The sequence below is a fragment of the Asterias amurensis genome, chromosome 1 (genome assembly GCF_032118995.1).
Source record: "Asterias amurensis chromosome 1, ASM3211899v1".
NCBI lineage: Eukaryota > Metazoa > Echinodermata > Asteroidea > Forcipulatida > Asteriidae > Asterias > Asterias amurensis.
In genome coordinates, this window is record NC_092648.1 from 9,695,337 (window position 1) to 9,720,231 (window position 24,895).

Below are 24,895 nucleotides of genomic sequence, written 5' to 3' on the forward strand. Positions count from 1 at the left end.
TGTTTGTAACTATTTACTTTTGTAATTACTCGAGCTAAACATAGAACATAACGTTTGACTTAAGATTTGTTGTAACAGTACAGTTTTGGTAGCTAGGATGTGTGTTGATAACAATATAATCCTTTACCCAAAATAACTAAATCCCTTTGATTAAACTTTGCTATCATGGATGAGATTGTAAACAAATTCGGAGGCAACTCACCTGATATTTCTTGTTTAAGTATTTGGAGAGATTGCCTTGTTTACTTGCACGTGAATCATGAAATTCTTTAGTATGGAGCCCCTAAAGGGACACGTAAAAACACATTAATAACAGTTTCAGTATTTTACCCCCTCTAAATTTTATTTCGTTCCCCGATACTTGTAGAGTGTCATGGCCGAGTGGTTAAGAGCATCGAATTCAAGTTCTGGTGCTAATTCACCGGAGTGTGGGTTCGAATCCCGGTCGTGACACTTGTGTCCTTGAGCAAGATACTTTACTATAATTGCTTCTCTTCACCCAGGAGAATAAATGGGTACCTGTGAGGGTAGAGGTTGATATTGTGAATGAAAAAGCCTTTGGAGCGATATAATTTGTTGCCCAGGTTGTATACTCCCAAGGGAGCTTAGAATCATTAAAAAGGGATGTTATTGGCACTATAACCAGGACACTGTAAAGCGCTTAGAGAGTTAGGTGTTAGTTATTAGGCGCTATATAAATCGAAAGTTATGTTATTATATTATACTTTGAGTTCTTTTTTTCTTTTCTTTTTTAATTTGTTTTTGTACATTTCCCGTTACTTTCGATTGGTGCGACCGAACACAAAAGCAAAAGTGATATAATAGACTCGTCCCATGAAGTATGTTAATTGCACATAGCGCGTGCCTACTTATATCCATTTTGGTTGGCAAAATGAGGGAATATCGTGCTGTTTTATATACGGCTAATTGGTGACGCAGACGCAATTGCGCGTCTGCTTAGTGCACAACTCGTTGGCGTTTGCCAACCAAAAGGGTATGTACGCATTCGTGAGTGCTTCGGTTGCGCCTTGTTGGACACTGCCTACGGCACCCAGAGCTCCCAGCCAATAAAGTCATCGTGTAATAGCAAACATTCCAAACGGTTGAACTGCCAACAAAAGTGGCTGACCTGCCAACAAAAGTGGCTGATGCTGAAGGTGCTACATAATTTGGTCTCGTAGTTTAGGGGCAAAACAAAACTGTTGCATTCCTTTTTGGAAAGTGGCCTTTTAATGAATGGCTGATTGATTCTGCTTTCAATTACGCGTTTTAGGGCCTATAAAAGTTGGGCGATTTATGGCACGGCAATTCACAGAAACGAGGAGTAATATCTTCGAATTCATTCCCTCAAATTCCCTTGTTTTGAAGACCACTTCAACAAGTATCTATGATTTATTTTAAATAAACTATAGTTTATTACGAAATGAATGAACAAAAACTCTTTTCAAAGTTGCTGAAAACGTCATATTTATTATTTTTTCCCTGTTAACAGGTCAAGAAGTTTGAGAAATACTTGGTATGAAACATTACATGATGGGTGATATCCACACTGCGAAAATTTGAATAAAATATGAAAGATTGCCGGTAAGACTGTCTGAGGTTTGCCTTTAATAGAACAATACAGCTGTTTGTATTTAACCCCTCGACATGTATTAATATATCAAAAATGGAATAGTGCTAAGATATAAGCCATGAGATATCAACCATATTTCAAATCACTACATCTATTGAAGGTTGAACGGGGGGGGGGGGGGGGGGGTATTCACTGCCCCACTGAAACATAATTATATACTTTCATGCCCCACTGCACATATATATCAAATTTAAGTGTACAGATGGGGTATTCTCTGCCCCACTGCACAATATCTTAAATTTAAGTATTACAATGGGGTATTCTCTGCCCCACTGCACAAAATCTTAAATTTAAGTATTACAATGGGGTATTCTTTGTCCCACTGCGCAATATCTTAATATTAAGTATTACAATGGGGTATTCTCTGCCCCACTGCACAATATCTTAAATTAAAGTATTACAATGGGGTATTCTCTGCCCCACTGCACAATATCTTAATATTAAGTATTACAATGGGGTATTCTCTGCCCCACTGCACAATATCTTAAATAAAAAGTATTACAATGGGGTATTCTCTGCCCCACCGCAAAATATCTTAAGTTTTAGTATTACAATGGGGTATTCTCTGTCCCACTGCACAATATCTTAAATTAAAGTATTACAATGGGGTATTCTCTGCCCAACTGCACAATATCTTACATTTTAGTGTTACAAAGGGGTATTCTCTGCCCCACTGCACAATATCTTAAATTTTAGTATTACAATGGGGTATTCTCTGCCCACTGCACAATATCTTAAATTTTAGTATTACAAAGGGGTATTCTCTGCCCCACTGCACAATATCGTAAATTTTAGTATTACAATTGGGGTGTTCTCTGCCCCACTGCACAATATCTTAAATTAAAGTATTACAATGGGGTGTTCTCTGCCCCACTGCACAATATCTCAAATTTTAGTATTACAAAGGGGTATTCTCTGCCCCACTGCACAATATCTTAAATTTTAGTATTACAATGGGGATGTTCTCTGCCCCACTGCACAATATCTTAAATTTAAGTATTACAATGGGGTATTCTCTGCCCACCGCACTTAATAATATCTTCCATTTAAGCATTACCATGGGATATTTTTTCCCTCACTGCGCATATCTTAAGTTTAAGTTTAAGTGTAACGATGGGGTATTCTCTGCCCCACTGCACATCTTAAATTTATGAATAATACAAGTTCAGTTAATAAGTTCTGGCTGCAAATATATAAGAGACGATTATTGTTGTAGTGAACTTATGTACACAAAACCTAGCCTTTTTATAAGTAGTTGTTTGTTTGTTTGTTTATTTTTTTGTTTTGCTTTACTACATGAAGGTGTTGTTTTGAATGCAATACTTTATATGAGTCATCTCGGGTCGTTCCGAAGGATCTCGCGATTTGCATTGATCACCAAGTTGTTCAAGAAAGGGAACTGCTCCAAACTGGCCGATGCTATTAAGAACGAAACCGAGTTGAAAAATATCACTTTGGATGGACTGGTGCTCTGCATTATCGACCATTTCAGGAGCGATATGGCCATGAAACCGGCGATATTTTTCCTTTTCTTCACTTGTTAGAACATAGTTTCTTGGGTTAATTGTTGTTGTAGCCATGCCTACATCAATCACATATGCACGCCAGCGATGTGTCGGGGTGTCATTGGACATCAATATATTGTCCATCTTGATGTCATTGTGTAGCAGCCCCTCAGAGTGCATGTGTTTGATTCCATCAACCACGTTCATGGCAATGGATCTCCAATCAGCCGGGTCTAAGGTCAAACTTCTAGACCCGTTAAGAGCCTCACCTAATGTCAGACAAGTAGCAGATGCTTCATCGCCAATGAATTGCATGGCAACTGCCCTAAACTGACCACAATCTATAGTTCCATGTAAATTTGGGAAACTATCGTGTTCAGAGAGAACAGACAGGATTCGAACTTCTCTATCCACAGTGTCTTTATCCCCAGTTGGTACACACTTGACAGCCACGTGTTCATTGTTATAAAGCATCATCAAGACACCTCCAGAAGCACCTTGCCCAAGTTCAACCTGACCCTGTGGAGGATGCTGAAGATCAGACTGCTCAATCGAAGGAATATTGATTCCTTGCAGGTAATCATCCAAAGCTTGGGTCACAGGACTGAACCGTTGTTTGGGCTGCTTTGGTGATGTGTGCTCTGATTGTTGTTGACCCGGAGAACTTCCCTGAGAGGATGTTGTTGAGGCTGCTTGGGCTCCTGCTGGCAATGCTGCTGCAGATGGTTGGGGTTTTTGTATCTCTACCGTAGAACTTTTTGGTCCTAATTGAAAATCTGACCTTTGTGCTGTGGATGTCTTGCATTTGGTTGTCGATTGTTGTTGGCATGGTGATGCTACTACATACAGAGCGGAAGCTGCTGTTGCTGCTGCTTTACCAGTTGATCCTGTCTCTTGTGCTGCTGCTAATGCAACTGCTTTCGGAACAGTAGGTGTGGTTGGTGCTGCTGTTGCTGCTGCTTTACCTATTGATCCTGTCTCTTTTGCTGTTGCTGGTGCAACTGCTTTTGGCACAACATATGCTGTTGGTGTTGGTGTTGCTGCTGCAACTACTGCTACTGCTGCTGCTGGTGCAACTGCTTCTGGTACTGCAGGTGATGTTGGTGCTGCTGTTGCTGCTGCTTTACCAATTGATCCTGTCTCTGTTGCTGCTGCTGGTGCAACTGCTTTCGGCACAACATATGCTGTTGGTGTTGGTGTTGCTGGTGCAACTACTGCTACTGCTGCTGCTGGTGCAACTGCTTCTGGTACTGCAGGTGATGTTGGTGCTGCTGTTGGTGCTGCTGTTGCTGCTGCTTTACCAATTGATCCTGTCTCTTTTGCTGCTGCTGGTGCAACTGCTTTCGGCACAACATATGCTGTTGGTGTTGGTGTTGCTGGTGCAACTACTGCTACTGCTGCTGCTGGTGCAACTGCTTCTGGTACTGCAGGTGATGTTGGTGCTGCTGTTGGTGCTGCTGTTGCTGCTGCTTTACCAATTGATCCTGTCTCTTTTGCTGCTGCTGGTGCAACTGCTTTCGGCACAACATATGCTGTTGGTGTTGATGTTGCTGGTGCAGTTACTGCTACTGCTGCTGCTGGTGCAACTGCTTCTGGTACTGCAGGTGATGTTGGTGCTGCTGTTGGTGCTGCTGTTGCTGCTGCTTTACCAATTGATCCTGTCTCTTTTGCTGCTGCTGGTGCAACTGCTTTCGGCACAACATATGCTGTTGGTGTTGGTGTTGCTGCTGCAACTACTACTACTGCTGCTTCTGGTGCAACTGCTTCTGGTACTGCAGGTGATGTTGGTGCTGCTGTTGCAGCTGCTTTACCAGTTGATCCTGTCTGTTTTGGTGTTGGTGGTGCAACTGCTTTCGGCACAACAGATGCTGTTGGTGCTGCTGTTGGTTTTGTTTGAGTCTCATCTGGTGTTTTTGCTTCTTGTGGTGTTTTTGGTGAAGCTGTTGTTGGTTTGTTGACGGGAAGTTGTTGCAGCTTCCTTTGCAGAGATTGAGGTTTCTGCTGTTTGTGTTTTTGCTGTTGTGTTTGCTGTTGCTCATGATGTTGCGCCTGCTGCAATTGCTGGTGTGAATATTGTTGCTGCTGACAAATTTCCGGTGGAAAGTGCATGGATACTAAAGGCGTTGTATGTAACTGATTTATTTGAGTTACAACTTGGGAACTGGGGTTGGTCTTGCCTTGTAGTCTCGAGTACATCGAAGGATGTGATGCTCTTGTTGAACTCCACACGGGAGCAAATTGGCATCTGTATCCAATCTTGTTTCTAAGAGTCGCTGATGGCGATTGGGGTGTTTCAGACCGTGGTGTCTCCAAAAAGTCGGAATGTATTTCCAGTGGATAATGTTGCTCAAGGTGGAAACGGAGAGATGTACTCCTGATAAATAATAAATAAGAAAGAACTGATTTAGTGATGATTTTTCAACTGAGTTGATTTAAAAATCTATCACCCATGATCAGACCACCCGTAATGATAACTATATTATTGTTATTATTATTTTTTAAATGTTAATAAAAAATTAATATCATGATAAAAAGCATGAAATTTGATTTTCCTTTGTAACAGGAGGACAACACAATTATGCATAAAAGACAACAAGTATACCAAATTTCAAAATTTACCGAAATGTGAAGAAGTCAAAAATGTTTCACTTGATCAATTTCTAGAGTGATTAATATGTGTACTTACTGTACCCCATGGCTGGACAAGGGCATCAGAGTATGAGGCTCGAGGTATGTGTACAGATGAAGCCAGTGCTGTATTTAAAAACAAGTCATTGTTGTTATAAGAATGCTGATATAAAAGTTTTTCAATAAATCAACTAGCCGTTTAGAATAAAATGATTTAAAAGATAAGATTTAAAATCTGCCTGATCTTTCTATAAAAACAATTTTCTTCGGTGCAAAATTCTCACAAAAGGCCCATCAATAGTTCCATCCACTGAGATCGAAACAAGTGCTTTGCGTCTCTTTAAAATGAACGTTTTACCTATAAGACAGTGGACACTATTGGTAATTGTCAAAGACCAGTCTTCTCACTTGGTGTATCTCAACATATGCATAAAATAACAAACCTGTTAAAATTGTTTGTCGAAGTTGCGAGATAATAATGAAAGAAAAAAACACCCTTGTACACGAACTTGTGTGCTTTCAGATGCCTGATTTCGAGACCCAAAAATCTAATTCAGAGGTCTCGAAATCAAATTTTATGGAAATTACTTCTTTCTCGAAAATTACACGACTTCAGAGGGAACCGTTTCTCACAAAGTTTATACTATCAACAGCTCCTCATTACTTATTACCAAGTAAGGTTTTTAACTATTTTGAGTAATTACCAATAGTGTCCACTGCCTTTAATCAAATTTATTTATTTGATTTATTTATTGATTTATTTCCCCACGAAATATTGCAACTAGCTTACCTGACATGTCACTGCCAATTCACCGCAATCCACACATGTTTCTTCCCCCAAGAAACCCATCTCTTTCCGTATTTTCCATACCTGTTGGTGTACAGAGAGTTATCAATATTGAAATGTTTGATCCTCTTTCAAAATGCTGTCATGTCTAAAAGGGCTAACCTCAATTCAGTTCAAGTCAACATTTATTTATAACACTCTTCTTTGGATATTGCAAAGATAAGCTAAATAATAAGCTCAGAGGATGGAGGGAAAATAGTTACTTTGTATTTAAACCAAAATAGTAAGAGTACGAGGCTTGCAGATTGAGCCAACGCTTAAGAGAACCAGCAACAAACCCACGAATTTCTAAAACATTTGAAACGCATTAAGCCACCAAACATGAACTTTTAAGAATAATTAATAGTAAACTTGATATAGTTAACTAGAGTTTGAAACCAACGGTTCTTTTCAGACCCCCCCCAACTCATTTGTAGATTACATTAGGACAACAAGGTGTCAGCGCAAATCTTACTTAAATGTGTTTCAAGCATGCAAAGTTTCAAATCTTACTTATTAGTTAACTTGCAGGTACAACCATGAAATAGTTCTCCTATGAGTGGGTGGGTTTGCTCTGAAAAGAGCCGAATAAAGGCTTAAAGTCACGTACTTTTATGTAACGTTATCACAATAACTTCTGAAACGTTTTATATCGATTAAAACTGAACTAACCTGTCCACCGCAATCGGTACAACTTTCCCTCTTCCTAGGGAAGCTCAATTGAACATTCATAACATTCATCTTCGAATACTACATTGAGGAGAATAAAAGAACACATCAAAGCGTGTGTTTATTATACGGCCAAGTATAACGAGAATGTGGATAAATAAAAACTAAGATCTAGAGAATCTAGAAATTATGCTATTCCTTCACTTGTCATAATTTTGAAATGATGTTGTTTTATGTTTGTATTGTATTGCCTTTGACTTTTTTTCGGCCTTTTTTGATGGTGATCTTTTAATTGTACATTTCTTGATAATCCTTTTTAATATTTGGTAATTTTATGCAGTAGTTTTTTTAAACATCGAATACAATTTCATATCACGTTGAAAAGAAATAACAAATAAAGGCCATAATAAAGAGACATGTGGTTAAATACTCACTTCGAAAATGTTCCGAAAACGTCTGGTTCTTCTTCAAAAATCTCTCTTGATTTTTTTCACATTGACTGGATTCGCAAATCGTTATCTCAGTTCAAATCGCTGAACAAGCTCCAAAAAGCATGTGTTTTCACGTAAACCTGTGAGTGGTGTGTTTGTATTTCTGTGTTGTAGGATGGTCGTGAACATTAAGACCCCGTGCACCAGAGCAACAGTAGTCAACATTCCGGCCAATGTGACGTCACAAACAACTTGTTCTTACTTTGCCCCTTGCGTAACTCTGAGAGGTGCGTGTATACGCGGCACGCATAACTTCCAGCCAATGAGAGGTTTTTTCATTTACCTCAATGAGGGCGCTGTTTGAGCTTCTGACGTCACAATGAGACGCAAATTTGTTGCACGGACTAGTGTGTGTCCACACAACATTATTTTAGTATTACTAATATATTGTTCCCCTTTCTTAAGAATTCCCTTGTTGGGTACAACGAACGCGCTTACGGTAACCATTCTCCGCTTTCTGTAGAAGGGCCGAAATGCTGCGCTAGATGTGTAGCATAAGCGAATAATACTAAGCAACGTGAAGTACGCAAGCGCACATATTCCCTGCCGACTCGTGAATACGCTTGACACGTACGATCGGAATTCCCTGCTTCAGTAAGCGCCGATTCTTTGCCCACGGTAAGCAGAGTCATGAAATTGGGGTCCGGATGAACGAAGAATTCCCTTGTTAAAGGAACACGTTGCCTTGGATCGGACGAGTCGGTCTATAAAAAAAGCGTTTGTAACCGTTTGTTATAAAATGCATATGGTTGGAAAGATAATTTAAAAGTAGAATACAATGATCCACACAAGTTTGCCTCGAAATTGCGTGGTTTTCCTTTTACTGTGCGAACTGACACAGTCGGCCATTTATGGGAGTCAAAATTTTGACCCCCATAAATGGCGGACGTGTTGTCAACGAGGTAAAAGGAAAACTGTGCAATTTCGAGGCATGTTTGTGTGGATCATTGTATTCTACTTTTACAGCATCTTTCTACCCATATGCATATTATAACAAACGCTTTTCAAAGACCAACTCGACCGATCCAAGGCAACGTGTTCCTTTAAGTCCATTATTCAATGTGTATGACCTAAACACTGTGTGGATGTGCATTTAGCGTTCATATCATTCCAATCAGTCTGACTTTGGGTGGTTCACCAAAAACAACTTTCCTGTACAGTCATGACATGTTTGCCTATACTGGTTACCAAGGTTTTAGCCAGGATTTTATCAAAGGGTATCAAAATTTGCTGGAAATTTTAAAACTACATGTCATCAAAATTTTCGCTTACAATACATTTGCATTTAAAGGACAGATAAAACAGGGTGTCCACATTTTAAAAAGGGGTGTCCAAAAGACATAGACACCCCTCTGGCTAAATCACGTAGAGTTTACAGCTCAAGGAATGTGTAGTAAACCTGGTATGCTGAATCAAGCTGTTTTATTTCTGATGAATAGATTTATGCATAAATTTACTGAGCCTACTCATTACAAACCTGATTTATAATAATAACATCAATATTGTTTATAATTCTGACTGATACACCATGTAATTGACTGCCTTGAGCAAGGCTAGGTTGACTGGGGTTTATTTAAAGGCTTAGGGTTGGTGTGAGGTACTATTTTCACACTAGTCATTTTATAAGTTGAGTAAGACATGTTTTTGTGCAGAATGTAATTGATTTTGAGCTTACAGTGCTGAGAGAGTATTGTAAAACAAACATCACGAATATTACTCTTATTATTACATCAATTATTATTAGTTTAGTGTGTGACGGGTACACCGTGTAATAAATGTCCCTTCTTGAAAAACTTGAGGTGATGGCTTTGTGAGAGCCAGTTGATTTATTCAATGTAGTGTGCTCTAAAAGAGTCTTAAAAGCAGAAAGTGATAACATAATCAATGTGGTACCCGCTACCAATACATAGGATTCGAACTGCCTCTAGCTACCGGGCAACCATTGGTAAGACACTACTATAGAACTGCAAGGGTTGTGGGTTCGAATCCCACTCGAGTAATATTTTGTGATATTTCACAGGACTCGGGAAAGTGCTGAGTATACGGTGCTAACATACATATGTGTATGAGTAAATACCAAAATTCATGATTATTAGCATTCTTGTTTGCATACAATACATCCAGATTGCCTCATTACATTTCAAAACATATTACAACATACAGGCTGAGTCCAAAAGACCGAGATTTATGATTTAAAAACAAAACAACAACTGACACTCACAACCCCCGTGAAACACATAATAAACAAGCATTCTTTCCTGCTTTAATGGAAAGTATTCCATGGAGAGCAAATGAGTACCTTTTGGAATCAATTGCTTTATTTCTCATTTTCTATTACGCAGGAGAGAGTGCTTGTTAAAGCCATTGGACCCTTTCGGTAAACAGTATTGTCCAAGGCCCACACTTCGTGTATCACAACTTCTATATCAAATAACAAACCTACGGTGGCTGATCTCCGCCAACAAATAAACACCTTTTCAGTAAGGCGTTATAACGCCCCATAGGGCGTTATAACGCTCTATTTCTCAATTAGGGCGTTATAAAGCCGTAATTTAGGGCGTTATAACGCCGTATAGGGCGTTATTACGCCGTAAAATAGGGCGTTATAACGCCCTACTGAAACAGTATTTATTTGTTGGCGGAGATCAGCCACCGTACAAACCTGTGAAAATTTGGGCTTAATCGGTCATCCGAGTCGGGAGAAAATAACGGGAAAACCCACCCTTGTATCCGCGCGTTTTGCCATGTCATGACATGTGTTTAAAATAAATCCGTAATTCTCGTTAACGAGAATTGATATTGTTTTACTGTTTTCTCAAAAAGTAAAGCATTTCATGGAGTAATATTTCAAGAGAAGTATTTCACCACTACCTTCTGTAAACCCTGTAAGTTATTTGTAAATCTGTGAACTTTTTTTTTCTGTACCGAAAGGGTCCAATGGCTTTAAATAATATCTGTTTTACTGAACTTAGTTTCATCAACCCTAGTCAACTACATTTTTTACATCCTGTATGCTAAATTGCATAACCCGCAATTCACTGTAGGCTTTATCGTTGATTTTCTCCCATTCAAATCAATGTGATCAAATTACTGATTGGATACAAGGAACTTGACCAACATGATGTCAAATGGTCTAGTGGGCAAGTCATAAATTAAAAGCAGTTTAACGAACATCTGATATGTGTGGTTTTAAATCTAAGGCTTGACATTTGCAAGGAGAATATATACAATAATGTGTCATTAGTCTTTAGGATGATTGTAATTAAGTAGTTTGCGTGTTTGATGTTTGACTGCAAGGGGACTTTTTCGAGAGTTTCTTATTGGTAATGTGAAGTATACATCTTAAAGGGCATAATGTACTTTTTCCTAACAAAAAATGTCCACAGATATACATTAAACTTACACAGTTTGAAGATTATGATAGTAGAAAGCTTCCCTTAAAATTATACTTACTGAGGTGCTGTAGTTTTAGCATGTAAAAACGTACTAACCAGTTATGCTATGGTTTTGGTATAATATCATAACTGGTTAAGGGGATTTTACATGTTAAAATAATTTTGGTCTCATGAGACCAAAACTATTTGTGACTTGTTTTACTCATTTCTCAAAAACTACACAACCTTAGCTAGTAATATTTGAAGGGAAGCTTTCCACTATCTTTATCTTTTAACCCTGTAAGTTTAATGTAAATCTGTGGGCATTTTGAAAAAGTACCCGAATCCTTTAATAATAAAACTTATAAAAAAAAGTATGTTTTTGTTTTAAAATATTTTGATGGATTTTTCCATTGAAATAATGATATAGCCTTAAAAGTGCTCTAAACATTTGACAAAATGCCTTCTGATTGAATTTATTTATGACATCATTTAGTTCTACCAATAGTTATATTAATTTACAAACAGTTAACGTTATTTTTTCACACAATTAATAATAAAGTATTACTACCGAATCTAACTTAATCGCAATCTTTTGTTTAGCCTTTTATTTACAGCAAGATGTTAATTTGGTAAAATTGATAAGTGACAACTGCCCTGCTCTGAGAATATAGTTTGGATTTGCTTTAAAAGAAACTGAAAATTAAATAAATTTGTTTTAAAATATCAAGTTGGGTGACTCCATACTATTTTCGTCTGTTTACTAGTTCAGCAAAATTGTCCAAGATGTTAGCTTGATGAAAGGAAATTAACCACTTAAAGGTACCACTGCCTCCACATGTGGCACTCTAGGCTAAGCATAAGTGCATTATTGCCCTAATAGGATTAATAAAATAAATAAAGATCTTTGGGTTGAACAAAGAATTGACTAGAGTGGGATTCGATCCAAGGACCTCCGGATTAACGAGCCGGCGCTCTACAAACTGAGCTATCTAGCCCTATGTTGGCAGTGTCCCTATTTCGTCAATAAATGGGCTAGTTAACTCAGTTGGTAGAGCGCCGGCTAGACCAGCATAGACCAGGGGCCGATTTCACTAACGCCTATGTTTGCGATCATCGCTAACACACTTGCGATGGGATCGCACCTGCGATGGGATGTCGCTAATTTTGCGTTTCACTAAAGCCATCGCAATTACGATGACGTAAAAAGGAAAATAAAGTTTTTGTACGAGGCTAAAAGTAGTGACCTTTGACATAACCCGCAACAAAATCGTCGGTCGTCGCTCGAAATGAAATGGCATAATATAAGCGTTGTCATGTTTGTGCATACGAACTAACAACTATTGTGGACGATGTTTAAATTCTAGGCATTCATTTACAAAGAGTTTATGCTACATTAAATAAAATTTAACGTGTTTCGTTTGTAGGCCTATGGCCTCTATTGTAATTCTAGATTTTAATAAACAATTTTCGTAAATCTGTTGTAACATTGGGATTGATGAAAATTCTAACATATTCTGTAAATATCTGTCTCATATTACACACTGCCTTTCGCCATTGTACGAACGTCAAAAGGGAAACGACATAACTCATTGTTGAATGCCTGAAATAGGCATATTGCCAAAAGTGTTGCCACCAAAAAGTGGTAGGCTAAAAGCCCCTACATGCAGTGATATTAAATCGGAAAAGACAATTATTGGCTGCAATGTAGACCCAGTAACTGGGGCGCTGTACTCCTTTTTTTGAATTTTGACATTACGACCGATAATGTCAAAATTTGAAAAAAGGAGCACAGCGCCCCAGTTACTGGGTCTAGCTGCAATGTCAATTTGCCTAGGCCCACATATTACACATTTTAGTCAAAATGATGGTCAAAATAATCGAACCCAGATAGATCTCCCTTTAACCGATTTTAAGCTTTCTTTGCTGCAGTTGCCTCGCTGATAGTTGTCATCGGCAATCTGAGTCTACCAGGTAAAAGACCGCAACACTAATGTAGTGCCAATTTACTCTAAATTACGGACACAATTATACGTCAAGACGTACACCGATATAACTAAGCACAGAATGGCGCAATGTATCATAAGTTTGCGATGAACTTTTATTTTGCGACCACTAACGAGTCATCGCAAGATTGTCATCGCTCACTAAAACTTTGCAAAGAGTGTTCTCATCGCAAAGTTTTAGTGAAATCGCTATCCAAAATCCATCGCTAAGTAGTGATGGATTTGGGATTTAGCGACCGTTTCGGCGTTTGCGATGATCGCAAAGCGTAAGTGAAATCGGCCCCAGGGGTTGCTGGTTCAAATCCCAATCTTGTCAATTCTTTGTTCAACCACCCCAAATTATTAAAACGTTTATCTATGCAGTTAGTTTTCCTTGTGGTTTATATAGGTTTTCTCGGTCAAACTCGGCAAATGAGCAGCCAGTTTCATTTTCATGCGTTCGAAGTTGTTTTGCCTCTCCAGTTCTTACTGCGTTTCAAATTCAGAATTCGGCCATTCAATTTCGTTTTGAGTAGATTTAAATTCCTTTAGCATTATGTTCAATGTAGTGTGTCGTCATTCCTTTTTCGAGACACACACGCCTCAAGAAGCGACTGCGCATTTGAATGCTGCTTTGATGAACTGTTAAATTGAATGATTTTGTTTTAATCGAATGACGCAACATTACATTTGACTAATCATAAAACAAAATTATTTACCCTTTTCAGTGGCATTCGATTTCGCGCGAAATAGAAAAGCTTGATGGTTAAATTGGCTGCTCATTTTCCGAAATTGACTGAGAAAATCTATAACAAAACTGGAACAGGTGTTTAGTGCATGAACAAACCTTTAAAAAAAGAATGTGGAGCAAATTCCAAACCGCAAAATTGAAAAAAAAATTTAGGGCAATGTGCACATGAAAAGTAGTCTGCCCATTAGGATAATTGAGCAACCTTTCACAGGAGCAACAGTGCTGCTTACACGGAACGCTGACAGATTAACTTGCGTGTTGTTTCACACTCCTCATCGTGCCAGCCTGAAGTATGGCTAACAGCGCAATCTTGGTTGCCGTAATTATTATTTGGCTGATTATCTATCCATCTCTTGTCCTGCACGTCAATAGTACCTTCACCATCCAGACACACCCAGGTACCTGAAACAAGTCAATGAAAAAAAAAGTTTGATTAACGTGGTTTGCCGATTCCTCAAAATATAATTTCCTCGACTTTGGCAAATTCCATAACTCTCGGGGATAAAGACTTTGTTAATATTAGAAAGATTTTCAAATGAATGTAATTTTCGTATTACCTATTATCTACTCTGTCTTGAAAGTAAAACTTTCCCGAAGGAAGCCATTATCCTTCATTTCTCCTTAGTCGATGCTGGAATTGTACTTCGTTTGATGGAAGGTATGGTGCCCCCATACCAACGGGCACCAATCCCGGGTGTATTTGAAAATGCAGTTACTTTGCCGCCTTTATAAAACAAATATAGGGTTCAGCAGTTTGTATTCGTGATTTATGTATTATAGAATTAATTTCAGAGAACAATATTTATAGTATTCGTTCAAATTGATTTCTCGTTTTCGATACGCAGATTTAAGCCTTGTGTTAATAATAATACGGCATGTCAAACTGCTGCTGCATTTTGTAACTCACTACCTGTATCTTGCTTTCAACCAACTCTGTCACAGCTCAAGAGAAACGTAAACAATTACTTCATCTTACTTTAGATTTGTTCTTATTTTCCTTGTAGCCCTCACCATGGGTGCCATTTTGTCATAAATTGAAACTAACTTTGAAAGTTAAATCTAAGAATATCATTTTCTAGAATTGTGTACAAACCTTCAGTTTCAATGTCGTTGCAACCAATCCAGAACGATGATCTCGAGCAGCTGCATATGTTGAGGAGGTGTTGTAACTCTTTTTCTTGAGGGACAACCATCACCCCACCCAACTCAACACAAATCTGCCTGCCCTCTTCCCGTGTAGCGTCGGCATCATGCATCTTGTAGCATTTGTCTTGCCACTGGCTCCAGGTAGGGGGGCATGACTTCTAACACCGCCCGTTTACAGCAGCGTAGTTTGCCATCACAACTATACCAACAACACCAAGCAGTTTGCACACCAACATTTTGAAGACCATCTGTTGACAAATTGAAATTGCTGATGTACAACTAACTATAAAGGAAGTTCAACCTTCGTAGATAGGAACTGTGCCAAGATCCTTCATTTACCAATAAAACACGGCTCATGGAGTCAGACAACACAGCCCATGCGTTAATAAGTATACCAAGCAGTTTGCTCACCAATATTTTGAAGACCGTCTGTTGACAAATTGAAATTGCTGATGTACAACTAACTTCAAAGGAAGTTCAACCTTTATAAAAAGGAACTGTGCCAAGATCCTTCATTTACCAATAAAACACGGCTCATGGAGTCAGACAACACAGCCCATGCGTTAATAAGTATACCAAGCAGTTTGCTCACCAATATTTTGAAGACCATCTGTTGACAAACTGAAATTGCTGATGTACAACTAACTTCAAAGGAAGTTCAACCTTTATAAAAAGGAACTGTGGCAAGATCCTTCATTTACCAATAAAACACGGCTCATGCGTTAATAACTATATAATTGCCAGGTTTTATCTGCAGCATTTTGTGTGGTTTTTCATGCGTGACCTCGGTTTGAATATATAATTAGTCCAAAGGGCTTCTCGGCCCTATCTGAAAAGTATTGACAGAAATTATATAGCAGTACATTGAAATGAAGAGCGTATCTGTCGTTTTGTATGAAAAAAATCGGTGCAAATCAAATTTTAAAAAGAAAGAAATCTGTACGTACAAAATTGCTTCAAAAAGAAAGAAAACAAGTCACAAAAACACGGCAAATTTTCCCGTTATGTATGTCAGCATCATCCATTGATGTGGCAACTTGCTGTTTTTCGTGGGTATGGTGCCCCGACCGCAACGCCAGCATTAGTCAATAACAAGAGCCCGTCTACTATCAGCCGACATTCATAACGTGTTTTTGTGACCTGGTTTCTTTCTTTTTGAAGCTATTTTTTACGTACAATTTTCTCTTTTTAAAATTGAGTTGCACTGATTTTTTCATACATAACGACAGATATGCTCTTCGTTTCAATTTACTGGTACATTATTTGGGTTGAGACTTTTCAGAAAAGGCCGAAAATGACCGAATTCCAGAAGCCCTTTTGACTAATTATATATTCACACAGAGGTCACGCACGAAAAACGATGCATAATTTGCGTTACTCACGGCCGATTGTTCACGTTGTTAAGGTTGTTAATCGTGGACGGTGTCACCATTAGACTTGATTCAAGGCCCGTTCTCGTGCGATAGGTCCTTATCATATCTGACGTCAAATAGTAGTTATATCGTAGTCCCGAGAATGGCCGGGCACGGGTTAGGGATGCCAACCGCGCAAAAGTTGTCTGGTGTTTAGGCGATGGGACTTGAAATAAAAGGACTCTCACGGGAACGGGACTTGTGCGGTCCACAACGTACAGGACGGGAGCACTGGAGCGTAAGCATCCGTTTTATGTTACCTTCCGTCGTGTGCGCTACCGTCCCGAAATCGAAAGCTCCTTAACTTTCCCATATGAGGCAACAGAATCTCCGACGGACAGATTTCCTCAAAGGGTTGTCTATTTTTTAATTTTAAAGGTTCGGAGTTAGGGCTAAGTGTGATGGTCAAGGTTGGTAGGGTCAACTTAAAAGGATCGGTGTTGCGTTATAGGGTTTATCTTGAGGTGTCGGAGTTGGTTGTAACTTCACATAAACCATTTGAAAAGTACAGTTGTGCATATAATGTAATTTATTTTTAGCTTGCAGTGCTGAGAAACAATTTGAAAACATAAACATCATCAGTACAACATTATACTTATATTTATACACCAATTAATTATTACTGATCACTTGAGTCTGACAGATTCACCATGTAATTGTCTTTTCTTGAAAACTTGAGGTGATGGCTTTGTGAGAGCTGGTTGATTTATTCAGTGTAGTGTGCTCTAAAGTAGTCGTCATAAGGGACAGTGACAACGACGAGAGTACAGTTGTCAAAATGTTGAAACTAATCAAACCAACCGGCTTTTCTAGGGCCACCATTGTTCAAATGGTGTACCCGTAAGATTAAACTAATATCTGTCGTTTCGTGTAAAATGACAATGAGAAATCGCAAAACCACACTTCATTATAGATCTTTATGTGCAGCCATCTTGATTTTCTTCCCATCCAAATCAATGTTATCCAAACTGAGGCTGGAAGGAGAAATAGTCTGGCTCCTGTGGGGTTTCTAACTTAAAGTCAATAACGTTTCAAAAGATTTCCGAACACTGAAAAAGTTGACTTATATGGTTAAACTGAAATTTGGGAATAGAACGATGTATGAGATGCAGCCCGAACTACAAGTTACTTTCTAATATGACCGGTTTACGTCAGATTGAAATATCTGTCCAGCCTTCACACTACTATTGCTACTCTCACACTTGGGCGAATATCTTGCGAATACGAATGTTTGAAATTCGCGACGAATTCGCCCAAAAGGTGCGATTTGATAGTGAATTATGTTCTCTGCCGTCCTTAAACCTCTCCTTACCAATATCTAAAGGCCGGTTCATACTCGCTGCGACTGCGTTCACGCACCCGACATTTCGAGTTTGGATTTAACGTTCATACTTCATCAAAATAAAAAATAAATACGCATTAAGTTTGCATTCGCGCGCGGAAACGAACGCGTCAACTTGTATTCATACATTCGTTCGGTTCAAGGGTTTTTCATTAAATAAAATGCCTTCCGTCCAAATCTTTATCGCAAATTTCCCCAATTTCCTTTCATGAAATCACTGTCCTTCTTACATCTCGGTGTTCTTTCAAGCGTGTGTTACACACATTTGGAAAGCACACCTTTTCGTATCAGGTTCTTGCCATTATTTACTGAATGGCGTCTACGCATCCGACAAAATGTTAAAATATTTCAATACGTCCGACTACGCATCCGATTAGTGTGTACGACCTAATTTTCATACGCATTTGCGAAAAACGATTACGCACTGCGCTTCCTTTTACGCACTGCGGACGGGTCCGCACGCTGCGTACGCAGTGAATACGCAGCGAGTATGAACCGGCCTTTACGCATAATACGCACGCTTAATGCTACTCTCACACTAGGGAGAATATGCTAGCGAATGTGCTCACGAACGGAAATATTTAACAATCGCTCAAACTTCGCCACATTCGCCACAAATTCACAACGTTCACAAGTCATTCTCCACCTCCTTACGAAGATCGGTCAATTTATGCTGCTCTCACACGGCGAATATGCTAGCGAATATGCTATCGGAAGGCCATATTAATTTGACAATCGCTCAAACATCGCAGCATTCGCCGTGTCTTCGTAAGCGTTGGTAACAAATTCGGAACGTTTAGAAATTATTCCCCACCTCCTTACGAAGATCGCTCAATTTACAAACCGGTTTGTTAATTTCAGCGAATGTTGCGAAGACGGTCATTCGGCGTAATTTTTGTAATCATTGGTAACGTTGGTAAAGCGTGCGTAAGCATTTGCAACGTTCGTACAGGCGTTGGTAAGTATTGGTCAGGAGAGGGCCGACCGAGGACGATCGAGGGGTGAGACCGAGATGAAAATATTCACTATCCAACCGCCATTTTGGACGAATGCTACGCGCAGTTCAAATATTCATGTTCGCAAGAACATTCGCCACTCTGTCAGAGCAGCAATACGAAGCGCTTCCGTACATTCAGCGAATGTTGTGAAGACGGTAATTCGCCATCGATTTGCGTAAGCATTTGGTAAGCCATTGGTACTGTTGGTAAAGCGTGCGTATTATGCATAATATATTGGTAATACGCCACTGCTTCTCGCAGTTATGATAACAATTCTAAATCAAAAACTTGCGTTTCTTTTACACAAGGGCGCCATATCATTCTTTTATTACAAAACTGTGCTTCCTTTGTTGTATTTCAAAGGGCAAACTTATGTTTTATCACTAACTATTGAACTACAACAAACTATCCGGTTTTTTTTAGTGCAGGGACAACCCTTTAAAAGGAGCAAGGAGGAATTCTTAACAGCGAGAGATTTTCAAGAGATTTTACGGCAACTTGCCTTATAATTTTGATAACAAGTAGTTTGCCCAGAATATTGAGCAACCTTTCACAGGAGCAACCATCCTGCTTACACGGGACGCTGACATATTAAATTGTGTGTGTTTTCACAAGTCCCATCGAACCAGCCTAAAGCATTGCCTACGGCGCAATCTTGGTTGCCGTTACTATCTGGCTGGCCATCTTTCCATCTCTTGTCCTGCACGTCAATAGTGCCTTCATCATCCAAACACACCCAGGTACCTGAAACAAGTCAACCAGAAATAAAAATTTCTCATTACATCAAACGCCTTCCAGTACGCGCTAATCCACCAATCAGAAGCTCAAACTGGCCCGAGGTTGAATGGACGTACACTGGTTACCGAATTATTCCAGTCAATGTGTGTTTTATACAGAGCTCGGTCTTAAAGCCATTGGACCCTTTCGGTACAGAAAAAAAAGAAAAAAGTTCACAGATTTACAAATAACTTACAGGGTTTACAGAAGGTAGTGGTGAAATACTTCTCTTGAAATATTGTTCAATGAACTGCTTTACTTTTTGAGAAAACAGTAAAACAATATCAATTCTCGTTAACGAGAATTACGGATTTATTTTAAACACATGTCATGACACGGCGAAACGCGCGGATACAAGGGTGGGTTTTCCCGTTATTTTCTCCCGACTCCGATGACCGATTAAGCCCAAGATTTCACAGGTTTGTTATTTGATAATAGAAGTTTTGATACACGAAGTGTGGGCCTCGGACTATACTGTTTACCGAAAGGGTCCAATGGCTTTAAATATAGGAATCAATGTGCAGTGAAGAGGTTTACAACTAGTAGTTTAAAACCCGCGCAGAGGCCTGGACTTGATAATTTTACCGAGACGAAGTCGAGGTGATATTATCAAGAACCAGGCATAGAAATTCCTGTATCATTATAAGTTCTGGAAAAAGAACAGTTTAAAACCACCGGTGTTCGTTTTTATTTGCAATCGATCGTGCATAGCACATGTACATGTACGTGACATTTGCTGCACGAAATGAAAGTGAAGAACAAACTACTGATTTTTTTATCCACAAAACTTAATCGAAATGCTTGTTTAAGTCAGGGAGCATTACATTAGTTCGAAGTGGTAATCAAGAGTCTGTCAATGATGCTGCTGAAGATGGTGATGGTAGCATATTTACAACAACACGGCTGTTGAATGTGCATCCTGCGAAAAGGGACTGTGCGGACATGTTGGATGTGTTGAGGTTTACAGCGTCAGCAGCGTTATGATCAGGGGCACGAACCGTGTATGATACGCCGGGCCGGGGAGCTTCCGCTTTCTCGGCACCGGCATTGCAGTTGTGGCGGGGATGGGAGGACTGGCAAAAGTGTGGCTTGCAGAGGACCGACTGGGATTATTGGAGCCTGGATCGATGATCGTATGGAGAGCTCATGACATGCTTTTCTTTTGTTTCTCGGATGCATCTCGGCAATAGTGCTTAATTGAAGACTTATTGCGGTGGCCAGACAAAGACATGATGGTGCGAGTGTCACAGCCAGCCTCGTTCAGCACAGTGATGGTATAGTTGCCCAAATGCAGTGATTGGTGTACGTCTGGCTTAGCTGTGCTTCTGTGGATATTAACTTCATCAAGTTTCCGATTGTGTTCCTGTCCAAAGGTGTGTTACGATACCATGCATGGGTCTCGTCAACTTTTGAGGAGTATGGGCGCTGCAGGAAAGCATCTTGTTTAGGGTTGAGCTTGCTGAGATACAGCTTGAGTGTGGCAACAGGGCAAACTTGGCTCTCAGGCTGGGCATACATACGCTTTTCGCCTTCAAAATCCTGCAGCAAACCACCGGGGTGTTTTTTCGTTGCCTCATTGAACTGCAAGGTACTCCTTTGCCGGTGCTATCTGTCTTGAAGATGACACATCCTTCTTTAATTTTTGCAAACCTTCTCTCCCTCTTCTGCAGACCCCCCCCCCCCCCCGTAAAAAAACATGTCATTTTCAGGAGGCCCGATTTGTTGGTGACAATACCCCGCTACTGAACATCAACTTCATATCTGCTGCTTTTATCGCTGATTTGGGGCAGCTTTTGTCATTTCTAGCCCGTTTCATCTCCATCCCTCCATAGAATCGTTGCAGAAGGACTGCCAACTCTGGGACTGGGAGGTTTTCGAAAACTGGGTTTACACCCACACTTTCGGACCAATCTGCAATTAAAATTACATTAAATAACTTTTTGTAATGCTTTCCAATGACACTAAATGAGGATCGTGCAAACTTTTCAAGTTGCCCCCCCCCCCCCCCCGCTTAGAAAACGTAAGTAATGAGAAACATGTAATTTCAAAGAAAAAAAAACCATAATTTTTTTCCTTTAAAATTCCAATTTTCATTTTCATACAATTTTCAAGTAAACTTTTTCGGTTTAGTTTAAACTATTTTAATTGAAACCCCCCTTTAATACCCTCCAAAAAATAGTTTTGGTCATATAAATACCCTACCTGTCATAATTTTCACTCCCCAAGTAGTCGCGTATGCTGTGCTTATCTCATTTCTCTTCCCTTCCAATGATGTGAGTTCAACATTAGTCAGACTCTCGAACCGTTTTGGAGGCTCCTTTTTTCTTCCCCTCTCCCAATTTCATTATTACTCTCTGCGTATCCCTGCTCTCTAATCCAACTCATTTTGTTCCATAATTTCATCTTCAGTAATGTCGTCTAAACCAAATTTCAGGTAAAAACAAGGGTCCGGTATGTAGTCTGACATTGTGCTCGCTGGTGATATTGTAGTGTGATAAATAGTGTAGTGAGACTGAAGGCTTGAAAATGTGATATTTTTTTGGGGTGCTTTCTACACGTAGAAATTACTATGTACCCACTAACCAAAATGAGCAGACGACATTTACCACAACGTTTGAGGCTCTTTCAATATGATTGAACTTATTGTTTTGTTTAAAAACGGTTTTAAATAGAAATTTGTTTTAAAATTGTCTTGAATATAATTATTACACTCCACCCCAAATTTCCCTAAGCTTCAAAACCCTCCCACTTTCGGGGAAAAATTCAGCTTCTTTGATTAAAAAACAAATTGAGAAACGAGGTTATGTATGACGTCAGAAATCCATGCTGTGCACTTTTTATTCTGATTCAGGGGCCACATTTTCAATGTAAAAGGCTAGCCGTGTTTAAGAACACTTCTAGCCGGTGTTATATCGTCCGTTTAAACACCCCCACGTGACGTGCTCTCGACCAATCAGAATAGCCAAACTGTCCCAGGCATTTATAAATGTGAAATAAGAACAGAAATCAGAAAAAGAGAGGAAGTTTTGTAGTTGCTGTTCACGGTTCAAGTCAAGAGAGAGCGCTGTAACCAGGCACCATTCAAAGTGCAGGTGGGCACTATTCCCGCAAAAAACGCACGCGATCACTAGTATACAAATATTGACTGCTTCGAGTGCTATGGTTAAAACTACGACACCCGAGGTGATCACCGGACCGTTCTATTTTCCCGAGGCGCAGCCGAGGGAAAACGGTCCGGGGATCACCGAGGGAGTCGGAGTTTTAACCATAGCACGAGCAAAAGCAGTCAATATTTGTTTCATAACACCCACAGACTATTTATCATCCTCGTACACGTAACGTTCGTACGTGCGTTTCAGATACACAGATGCACAACAGATTGGGATTGAGGTGGGTAAAAGACGTCTGGGTACTGCACGCCGTGTGATAGTCGTCGGACTATCACGGCAAACGATGCACTATCACGCGGCCGCCGTCTAGTAAAACTAAGACATATCATGTGATGCGCTCTAAACCAATGAAAAGGCAGAATATTTGTAAGGGGTGTTATCCTTACAGATATTGTACGAGGATGATAAATAGTATGTTGGGGTGTTATAAAACAAATACTGACTGCTTTACTCGTGATTTGGTTAAAACTCCGACTCCCTCGGTGATCCCCGGACCATTCCATTCCAAAATAGAACGCAATACTATGACGCGTTAATAAAAACCGCATTACTCTTACTTTAGATAATTCTTCATCCTATGTGGCAATTGTGCATTGTTGTGGAGAATTGTCATGATTGTGGTAAAACAAATTGTACCGACTATAAATTGAACTTCATTTTTAGAAATGTCTACGAACCTTCAGTTTGAATGTCGTTGCAACCAATCCAGAACCATTTGCAACTGCACATGGCGAGGAGATGTTGGAACTCTTCTCCGTGAGGGACAACCATCACCCCACCCAACTCAACACAAATCTGCTTGCCCTCTTCCCATGTAACGTCGACATCATGCATCTTGTAGCATTTGTCTTGCCACTGGCTCCAAGAAGGGGGGCATGACTTCCAACACCGCCCGTTTACAGCAGCGTAGTTTGCCATTACAACTATACCAACAACACCAAGCAGTTTGCTCACCAACATTTTCAGGACCCTCTGTTGACAAATTGAAATTGCTGATGTACAACTAACTATAAAGGAAGTTCAACCTTCGTAGATAGGAACTGTGCCAAGATCCCCCGTTTGCAATAAAGCACGGCTCATGGAGTAACACAAAGAGACAACGCAGTGCGGAGTTCTGAAAAACAGCGTTAATCGATCATCAATATATAATAAAATACAAATCTAGAATACGAAGAATAAAAACTAGGCTTATTTGTAATTCTTAGTTGTACATAATACGCTGTAAGAAATTTAGATGGAAAGAACATTAAGACAAAAACTCAAGGAAATTTTTCTTTCAAAATGTTGTGTCAAAGACTTGACATTAATACTTGTTTTTCTTTGTTTGTAATTTATTTGTCAAATTATGTTATTTTACCCATCACTGGAATACTCCCCTCGAACAACTAATAGATACATAAACACAAAATTGTTTGTAATTTATTTGTCAAAATATGTTATTTTACCCACCACTGGAATACTCCCCTCGAACAACTAATAGATACATAAACACACAATTGGGCGGGTTATCAGTGGGCCATGCCAAGACAGAATACATCACATCAAACAGTGACCCCCGACCTGCACTCCAAGTCTATGGCAGTCAAATCAAGCATGTGACTGATTTAAGATATCTGGGATTTATGGTGGCAACCAGCGTAACAGATCTTAAAACACGCAAGAAACTTTCTTGGACTGCTTTTTGGAAGTTGGAATAGCTGTGGAGTAGGGGTTACCGATTATATTAGAGATCAGTGTAAGGGAGCGGAAAAATCGATCGACACATGCGCCAAACTGAAGTAGTCTCCGTCTTGAAGAGATTGAGAACAATATTTGGGTGAAACAACGTCCGGTCTGTACTCGTGACAGAGTGTACACGTTGTTATAGTTGTTAAGCGTAGACGGTGTCACCATTAGAATTGATTCAAGGCCCGTTCTCGTGCAAGAGGTGGCGTCAAAATGTAGCTATATCGTAGTCCCGAAAATGGCCAGGCACGGGTTGGGGATGCCAGCCGCGCAAAAGTTGTCTGAAGTTTAGGCGATGGGACTGGAAATAAAAGGACCCTCAAGGGACTGGGACTTGAGTCATTCTATATCACCTTGCGGCCCACAACATACAGGACGGGAGCACTCAGGCGTGAGCATCCGGACCACCGTGCTATGCTACCTTCCGTCATGTGTGCTACCGTCACGAAATCGAAAGCTCCCT

At 39.7% G+C, this 24,895-nt stretch overlaps 3 protein-coding genes across 3 annotated transcripts; all 3 read right to left on the bottom strand.

Annotated features, from left to right (window-relative positions):
• Positions 1 to 1,453: 1,453 nt before the first annotated feature.
• Positions 1,454 to 7,851, bottom strand: LOC139945291 (uncharacterized). Its single transcript, XM_071942641.1, has 5 exons — positions 7,696 to 7,851; positions 7,265 to 7,342; positions 6,557 to 6,637; positions 5,825 to 5,892; positions 1,454 to 5,512 (listed from the first exon to the last, which is right to left on the bottom strand). The coding sequence occupies exons 2-5, from the start codon at positions 7,331 to 7,333 to the stop codon at positions 2,926 to 2,928; spliced, it is 2,805 nt and encodes a 934-aa protein (XP_071798742.1). The 5' UTR covers positions 7,334 to 7,342; positions 7,696 to 7,851; the 3' UTR covers positions 1,454 to 2,925.
• A 6,237-nt stretch (positions 7,852 to 14,088) lies between these two features.
• Positions 14,089 to 15,118, bottom strand: LOC139939229 (CD209 antigen-like). Its single transcript, XM_071935030.1, has 2 exons — positions 14,956 to 15,118; positions 14,089 to 14,264 (listed from the first exon to the last, which is right to left on the bottom strand). Exons 1-2 carry the CDS (start codon positions 15,116 to 15,118, stop codon positions 14,089 to 14,091), a joined length of 339 nt encoding a protein of 112 aa, XP_071791131.1.
• A 4,213-nt stretch (positions 15,119 to 19,331) lies between these two features.
• Positions 19,332 to 23,667, bottom strand: LOC139936039 (C-type lectin domain family 4 member M-like). Its single transcript, XM_071930752.1, has 2 exons — positions 23,385 to 23,667; positions 19,332 to 19,504 (listed from the first exon to the last, which is right to left on the bottom strand). Exons 1-2 carry the CDS (start codon positions 23,665 to 23,667, stop codon positions 19,332 to 19,334), a joined length of 456 nt encoding a protein of 151 aa, XP_071786853.1.
• Positions 23,668 to 24,895: the final 1,228 nt, after the last annotated feature.